Source organism: Lottia gigantea (genome assembly GCF_000327385.1).
Source record: "Lottia gigantea unplaced genomic scaffold LOTGIsca_64, whole genome shotgun sequence".
NCBI lineage: Eukaryota > Metazoa > Mollusca > Gastropoda > Lottiidae > Lottia > Lottia gigantea.
Window position 1 is genome coordinate 265,311 of NW_008710179.1, and position 9,882 is coordinate 275,192.

Here is a 9,882-nt window from a genome sequence, read left to right on the forward strand (position 1 = left end):
CTATTCACAGTTAAAATATTTATAGAAATTATGTTTTTTTATGATCTCTATTAATACATAATATAATACAATATAGTTCCTGTTATAATTTATAGTTATATAAAACACACATATTTGATAAAGCCTATACACAGTTAAAATATTTATAGAAATTATGTTTTTTTATGATCTCTATTAATACATAATATAATACAATATAGTTCCTGTTATAATTTATAGTTATATAAAACACACATATTTGATAAAGCCTATACACAGTTAAAATATTTATAGAAATTATGTTTTTATGATCTCTATTAATACATAATATAATACAATATAGTTCCTGTTATAATTTATAGTTATATAAAACACACATATCTGATAAAGCCTATTCACAGTTGGAATATTTATATAAATTGTTCTGAATATATCTGCAGTTGTAAATATTTCTTGTATGATCAGATTATGTCGGACTATTGCTTAGCATGGAGAATTTAATCGTGTTCTGAAGCGGAAATCATTGCTTAGCCAATCAGAAATAGCACGTGCATTACGTCATTTATTAGTCGATCAGCCATCTTAACATATTGTCATTTTCATTCATAGTCATCATCCATCGTTCATATTTAAGTCGTAGTGACCTAACATCACTTTAGGGCAGGAAGAACACCATTTCCAGGTATTATATTGATGAATTAAGCATGTGTACGCATCTATAATGTATCGGTTTATACATAATATCATTTTCAGTAAGAATGAATTAGAAATTGGCCTCCCGGTCCCGGTCAAGTGCAATAGTCCTGTCCAATATTTTAAGTCTCATATTTATGTCCATGTCCATGTCATATTATTGCTCATTTATTAAGGTCTATATTGTGTCAATTTACTATATTTTTAGTCATTATGCTCATATTTTATGTCATATTAGTAGTTTAGACTGTCTCGCTTTAGTATCGTCTGCTATTTTGAGACTGTAAGTCATACAAGCTACTGTGCTATTTTAGTGTCATATTAGTCTGTCAGTGTCTTATTATTTGTCATATATGTCATTTCCGAATATAGAAGTCTGTATACTGTTCACAAAGAAACTATGTTCGCCAGCAACTAGGCCTAGTCAATAAAATAAAGTCATAAAGTCATCATTAGTCGTCAAGTCATTTTTCCTTCATGAACTGTATTTGAACAGATATGTCGATAATCTGTTTCATATTACGGAATACCAGTCTGCCACATAATCCTGCCACACAATTGATATCGCTAGGGATCAACAACATAAATTATGTTTTCTATGGTCTCTATTAAATAGATAATATAAAGCATTATAATTTAGTTTAACTTATGTCATTGATTTTTATAGTTAAATAAAGCACATATTATCTGACACAAAGTTGAAATATTTATAGAAATTATGTTTTTTATGGTCTCTGTTAATAGATAATATAAAGCAATATAGTTCCTGTTATAATTTATAGTTATATAAAACACACATATTTAATAAAGCCTATTCACAGTTGACATATTTATAGAAATTATGTTTTTAATGATCTCTGTTAATACATAATATAAAGCAATATAGATCATATAGAACTTATGTCATAGAGATTGTTATATTTATATAAAGCACACATATCTGACAGAAAGCCTATACACGGTTGAAATATCAAAAAAAAATATGCTTTTTATGGTCTCAATTCAACTTTATTATCGATTGTTACATTTATAAAAAAGACACATATCTGACAGAAAGAATATCACAGTTGAAATATTTATATAAATTATGCTTAGTTTATTATTTTGTTTTGTTCAATAATTTCAACAAACTGTAAATATTAAACCTTACCTGCGATGGGTGGTCCAACAAGATAGCCAATTCCTCCTATCATCATTACTAGACCATAACAAGTAGAAAGTTGATCAAGTCCAACACATTCAACCACTAGATTATAATGTAGTACCCAACAACCACCAACGTACATTCCAAACATTGCAGTATAAGTCATTTTACTAGCTAAAGAGGTCATTACTTTCAGACATAACGTAACCGTCGCCGTTATTCCAAACAAGGTGGAATAAACCACAGATACGTCGAAAGATGATGAAAGAAAACCCACCATTACTCTGGATATTATACCAGTTACCCCGCATACAGATAACACCAAGGCAGCTTCTTGTTTGGACGATCCATGATGTATAAAGTACTCTGGTAGTAAGAGATACACTGTCGATAAAGCCATTGAAAAACAAAAAGTGCTGATCATCAAGCCCCATACAGAAAATGACCGAAACAATGCCAGGCCACTTCCAGCTGTCTGATGAACTGATTTCTTTTTTATGAGATAATCTTTATTACCGTCGTGAGATTTGCGACATAAACGTCGACTCGTGTGTTTTTCATATTTTGTTGGAGTCATCAAAGAACCAAGCATTGTTGCCTGAAATCCGATTCCACCCAATATAAGAAATGCACCATTTATGCCATAAGTATCAAAAAGAAATTGGGTTAATGGTGGAAAAACGAACATACAGAGTCCACAACCACTTAATGCTATGCCGGAAACCATGCCTATTTTTTCTTTGAAGTAATATCCCAGCGATACCAAACACCCGGTATGACATAAACCTTGGCCACATCCTGTAAGATAAAATGGTTGTTGCAACTATGTATCGGGTGGCTCAGAAAAAACAATAACATTTTATTGCAGGATTTCTCATAAAGCATCAAAGCTAACACCAGCATATTTGTACATGTTCTGCAAATATATACGGAAAAAGTATTTTCATGGTCCTAGCTTTGTTAGTTTATGAATAATCCTGAAGTGAAAAATATTATCTTAAAGATGGGTTCCATTATTTTCATTTTTGAAAAATGAAAATGCTAATATTTATATGAATAGAAATTCGAGGTGTTCTAATGACTTGGAAAAATACCAGTTTGTCTCACATGTCCATAATTAATTAATAAATTAGCTAAATTAGAAGAGAATTACTAGCAGAATTCTAATGAGTGACCGATCAAGAAAGGTCAAAAAGTCCTTTTTTGTATATCCAGACTGTAATTAAATGTACATTTATGATTGGTTAAAATTCTTAATTATATGCAATAAGAACATAATGATATGATTAAGAATACATGACAATTCATTAGAAACACCAATTTATCGAATAGTTAGCTTAATTTGACACTAGAAAACAAGGAAACCCATCTATAAGTGAATAATAGGTTGTGTTGTGCGACCTAGTTCATAAATTGATAACATTGTTGAAAGTCTCATCTGCACTGAACCAACCTCACCAGAGGCATCTGTCACCACAGTAACCCGCCAATATGGACACATACTTAGTGGCTAATAACTGAATGGTATGAAACGGTAATATGGATATCGAGAAATATTGAAGCCTTAGGTTAACAATTCATATCAGTATGGGATATCGGCATCCCTATAACACGTTCCTATTGAGTCAGATCTGTCGAGCTATGTAGCCCAGTGTCTAAACTAGTGTCCAAAAGAAACGATACCAACTTATTTTCAAAATTGTTTTTTACTAAGTGAATTGTCTAATATGAAAACATGTAAATTCGTATTGCATATCCCAAACACAGCATAGTCGATAAAAATACCGGGAACACGTGATCACTTTCGGGAAAAAACGTAAATTTCATGAAAGTGACATTTCCCTCTCTAGCATGTTCTGCACGTGCATAAAAACTGTATAAAACGGCTGATCAGACACGTTGATATCACAGCAACAAAAAGAACACAAGATATGCCACGTTTCACAGCCATCGAGAGAGAGAGAGCCGTTGGAATGGTCCAACAAGGAGCGACACACGTCGACGTCGCCAGAAGGTTGGGCTGCGCACGCATCACTATCATCAGGTTGATGCAGCGGTTACGTCAGACAGGTCAGACGTCAGACAGGCCCAGGAGTGGAAGACCACGAGTAACCACGCCCCGTGAAGATCGTTACATTCGGGTATTACACCTGAGGAACCGCACCGTAACAGCGACGTCCACGGCGGCTACAGCACTGGGACACAGGATCAGTCGACAGACCGTCTACAGGAGACTACGGCAGTTTGGTATCCGGCCACGTCATCCCTACCGCGGACCGCTCCTGAGGCCTTGACACCGGAACAACAGGCTGATCTGGTCCAGGCGAGTTTGACGTTGGCAACGGCTGGACTGGGCACGTGTTATGTTCTCTGATGAGAGCAGATTCCTCATCTTCAAAAACGATGGACGACAGCTTGTATACCGACGATTTGGTGAACGTTTGGCGCCTAACTGTATCCAACAGGTCCGGCCGTTTGGAGGTGGAGGGTTAATGGTTTGGGGTGGCATATGTGGTGACGTCAAAACGAGGCTTGTAATTCGTGGAAACCTGAATGCACAGCGTTATATTGATGACACCCTACGGCCTGTTGTGGTGCCCTTTATTCAGCAACAGCCTCGTGGACTCCTTTTCCAACAACATGACAATGCAAGGCCACACACAGCAAGATTGACACAGAACTTCCTTGCCAACGTCAACGTACAGGTTTTGCCATGGCCCGCATGTTCACCGGACATGAATCCCATCGAGCACTTATGGGACCACCTCGATCGGCAAATCCGACGTCGCCGTGTGCCTCCAGTCAATGTCCAGGACTTGGAACGATGTCTCCTCGAGGAATGGCAACGCATCACTCTCAACGTCATCATACGTTTGACGGCATCAGTCCGTAGGCGTGTTCTGGCATGTATTGATGCTCACGGTGGACATACCCGCTACTGACTTGACTTTGTGACGTGTGGTGTGACATTTCCCGTTGTTTCTGTGATCAGTGCTCTAACGAAATGTTCTGTTTTCGACCCCACCCATCTTTAAAGGCTTGTCATATTGGTTGTACAGATTTTATTGAAATGAAATTTGTGTACAGATGTTGTGAAAGGATTTCTCAAAAGCATAACACCAATCCTAAACTTCTGCATTGTTTATTTTTTCTTTTATGTCGTTGCAAACAGGTGGTATCGTTTCTTTTGGACACTAGTTTATTTTTATTTTGATAATCGACTTGAGGAACCAAGACTGTCTAAGGCTATGAAAAGAAGTCACAGAATGACCTCGTGTCAGTTACGTCCACTTCCACCTGTGATAGTACACTTACCTCCTATTAAGCCATATGTTAAAAAGAGAAGTTTAAAATCTTGTACAAAATAACTCATTGTGAAACCAACTACAGTAAATATTCCACTGGCCATAACACATACCCGGACATTGAATGTATTGATAATGACACTAGCCAATATACCTGTAGAAACAAACAAAAATTGTCATATGGGGCCTTTGTGAAATACTAGTTCCTGTAGCTAGACTATCGACTCCTACAACAGGAAGAACAAATAGTCAGAAAACATTTAACGGTTGCCGGCATCTTTGCGATTTAGTATGGCAAGAGACCCGTTTCAATATGAAGAAAGTAACCGCTTTGAACTTTCGACTAATATTTCAAATGACGAGCTATTTTGCCCCCACCCACATACAAATGCGGCCGCCCCCTTGGTACATAGGGCTGGTTACGGTCCTGGAACATCATGTCAGAATATGAAAGATATCATAGATAGGTCTTTTGTTTGATGTTTCTTTTGGAATAAGGTGTATTTTTTAAGCCAGGGTGACGAAGTTGTGTATGCAGAACAGATTTCTATAGTTTTCTAAAGCAGAAACCACGTTTATACAACATTCTGCACTATGAACCTTTCTGGCAGCCAAAAATGTGGCCATGCGGGCACACGGTGACAAAAAACACTGGTCCAGGCATCAAGCTGCGTACGTCACATCTGCCTTGCATTTTGTTATTGAATGGAGAAAATGTATATATTTGCTCTAAATATTAAATTTACATTACCAGTAAAGGCGAACATGCAAGAAAACAGTGATCCTAGCCAAGCTATATTTGTTACATCTTCCTCTGGATATTTTTGCAGTAAAGCTACATGTATCACACCAGATGAATAATTTAATGAACTATTTAGAAACAGTCCCATGAACGCGGCAAACAATATTAGCCAGGCATACGGCTGAATATCAGCTCCCATCACTGTGTGTTATCGTTTGCTAACGATTTATGGAGTAAACTTCACCTATAGGATGAAACCTCGATGACACTTTGTTGTAAGGGGCTTTCACCGAGCTAGGTGTATTCAATCCCACATCTAAATCTACGTTTGTTGGGGTTTGCTACTCTTACTGTATCACTAGTAAGCAGTTTGTTACATTCTGACGATACATCTGATTTAAAAACAAAGCGGTGTGTCTCCCAAATCCAAAGAATATTCACCATACATAATATATATTCGGAAAAATATCACTTTCATCAAAAAAAAATCTTCTGCGATCACACCCACGAAAAATTACAAAAGCCGTATCCAGCCAGTTTTCTTTCATTCGAAGGAAGTCTCACATCAATACCTATAGGAGAAATCAACTTAGCCGTGATATGCTAAACATCAAACACATGCATGACTTGAGGAGGACAATTGGTTGGACAAACCATCATGTGAAATGCAAACCATGCGACATGGCCGATCTCTCCTAATGTGACAATTAGTATGCACTCAACTGCCACCGTGAAAATGGCTTGTATTTCATGAATATAATTATATTAATATTATGTTATTGTTAAACCGCATTAGGGTGTATCAATTTATTCTGAAATAATATATATAAGCTACTATTAAAGGGACACTTTCTCATATTATTTACTTGACTACCGTTAAGCGTTTTAGACTGAAATGCTTGTCGTAACTAAAGTTTAATTTACATCTTTTTTATCATTCTTCTGAATAAAAAAAATTGACCAATCTAATCGCGTCGCAGCTGCTTTATTTTTATTAATTGAGTTCGAACTCGACGTCAGATATTCGGTCTGAAAAGCTAGTCAGCTAGTAACAAGTAATTAGACGAATGTATCTCTTCAATAATAAATCTTTCTTGATTATCATAATAAAGTAGAATTCATTGTAGCCTATAACAATAAGTCAGGTGAGTCAGAGTTAGAGTTATAGCTTGTCACTTGTATGAAACGGATTAGGGAAAATACAGTGTTTTGACAAAAAGCTCACCGAAATGATAATTTCTATCTTCCCACAGGCCTTACGTGTCCTATATTCATGCTTAAAAAATGAAGCCATGGCAGTGAAACAAATACCGACATGCCCCAAATATCAACAAATTTGAGCGATTATTCAGGTTCAAGATTATTTGTCTTTAAACTCAGTATTTTTTTTAAATACGACCTGTTCAGTCATAAACATAAAATGTTTATAATTTATAGCCTGCCTTTTACAAATGTTTTACGACAAAACGTTGCAATCCAATAATGGATTATGCAGCTCTGAAACTTCGTTACCTGCTCACCGTATAATTGAAGCAGCTGACTGGCGCTCCTGGAGCACGGTTGACCTGGCGAGCCTCCTTTCTGTTGATCACTCACTCTCACAACCAAACTACCCCCAACCCCCGCTTCAGTATAAGTGTATTTTAAACACCGAGCAGCATTTTTTATAGGGAGACTCCCCCCCCCCCTTTTTTTTGGCCCTTGGCCTGGATAATCGCTTATTGAAGGGACAGATTTGAGTCTTGAATCATATGTTAATAGTCTTCAGAAGTACAAGAACTGTACGAAAAAACTTGGAATTTCTCTTACATGTCTTTTGTATATATGGCACTTTATCAAGCAAAGACGACTCGTGTTTTTAAATCAACTTCTTTAACTAACACACATGGATTTGAAGGTGCATATTTTGACGGTAAACTGTGAACAGTATTACAAATTGGCTTAGCTGAAAAAATTTAGAGATTATATAATAAATACATAATAATAAATACAATATTTATAGAGCGCATTATATTATAACAACAATTACTATAAGCGCTTCACGTAAAACATAAAATACAAAGCACCGACGAATAAGATTACTTTGTTTAATAGATTTATTAGGTGAAGATCATAATGTATGATGTATTAAATTCATTGAAATGGCTATATAGTGATCGATTGCATTACCCACTTCCTCCTTTAAATCCTTACTATTTCCTCTTAGATTTTCCTTGCAATCTTTTTCATGTCGGAGAATATAGAATAGACTTAAAAAATTTTGTGTTAGATGGTGATGAGAACATAGTCTCATGAAAGCACTGGCCTAGGTCACAAAGAAAAGATTTATGATAAAACAAGGTGCAAGTTAAAGGTAAAGATAATGAGATATGTTAAGTAAGGATGTCTCTGTAATACTATATGTGGTAGTATCATTTCTTCAGCTGAAATAGTTCAAAATATAACGTCAACATTCTTCTAATATATCACTAATCATCTCAAGATAAAACCTGTATTGTAAAACAAAATATGTTCATGTATCTGTAAGAAAATAAGAAGTATTAATATGAATAGTCATCGTAGGAAATTCAAAAGAAAAAAGTCAGAAATTTAAAGGCTATTGAGGGTTAAGTCTACCATGCTAAACAACAAAGCGCCCCATTATTCCCTACGAAAGTAAAAATTACCCCGTTGGGCCGTAATTACCCTTAGGATGAAAAACCACAGAGCTTGTACTCTTTTTCTTGTGTTGTATTGAACGAATTGTATAAAATCAATAAGTAACTGCAAATCACAATAGAAGTTTATAAAATTTAATCTGATTTGACGGTTGTTTCCCTTTTATTACGTTTTCTCACTAAACAGGGTGTCTATATGCTAGTTTTTATCTTAGTAAAGTTGCTTTCTAACTAATCAGGATGTCTGGGCCCTGTGACAGTTTTTATCTTAGTTACGTCGCTTTCTCACTAAACGGATGTCAAGGCTCTATGCTAGTTATTGACTCGCTTCCTACTGAACATTCTATGTTAGTTACAGTCTTGCTTAATGCGCCCCTTTAATATTGGTAAAAGCGCTCTTTGCTCAATCAGACGTCTGGGCTCTATACCTTGGTGAATGTACCATTTTCTCAACCAGATGTTTGGGTTCTGTATCTCGGTGAATGCGCTCTTTGCTCAACCAGATGTGTGTGCTCTATATTATTATCTTGGTGAATGTGCTCTTTGCTTAACCTGGGTTTTTTATATGTTGGTGACTGAACAGAAGATAGCTTGCGGGGCAAGGTAACATAAGCCCACTGGCAGCTGTTAGAAATGATAATGAAAGTCTTTAGTGACTAAAGTACGAATTTTCTCATATTGAAGAAATTTTATTAGTTTGAATTCAATTACATATATATATGCCAGTTATTTATGCTGAGTAATTATACAAAATTTCTTAAAATCACTATCAAATACCCAAATACAACAAACAATTAAATCACACAGCTCTAATCAAGGGCAAAAAACAACTATTGATGCGTGTTTACAAAGTCAAGGGCAATAACTCAAAAAATGTTCATCAAAAATATGTCAAATTCAAACTTGACCGAGATCTTATCAATCTAAAGCAGAAACACCAAGTTTTATCAAAATCAGATGAAAACTGTAGTCTCTATAGTGCTCACAAGAAATGTTGACAGGGGCGACGACAATATACGACCACATATTCATGTGGGCGTATAAAAAGTCAAAGGAGGCAAATTATGAAAGTTTATTGTGTATGTAACTACTTCAGTTTGTAGCCATTATCATCTAAATCAATAGACTCTTGTCTGAAAACAGATAAACTACATCCAAAAAAGACATATACATGTATTATGTAGTATTCATTAGTTTTAATACAAAAATGAACCCAAACTCAAAAATGCAAATTTTAGCAAAATATGTATGTAAATAATGTAAAGAAACATGATCAACTGAAAAACTTTCAAATCATGAATCCAGATTTAAATGATTGAACCAAAATCTACAACCATACAGTAGTATCTGTGATAGCTTAAA

At 35.5% G+C, this 9,882-nt stretch overlaps 1 protein-coding gene across 1 annotated transcript; it reads right to left on the bottom strand.

Moving 5' to 3' along the window:
* Positions 1-1,811: 1,811 nt before the first annotated feature.
* Positions 1,812-6,062, bottom strand: LOTGIDRAFT_167154 (hypothetical protein; the record flags this gene model as incomplete). Its single annotated transcript, XM_009064635.1, has 3 exons — positions 1,812-2,614; positions 5,132-5,275; positions 5,873-6,062. The coding sequence occupies 3 exons, from the start codon at positions 6,060-6,062 to the stop codon at positions 1,812-1,814; spliced, it is 1,137 nt and encodes a 378-aa protein (XP_009062883.1).
* Between the last annotated feature and the right edge of the window lie 3,820 nt (positions 6,063-9,882).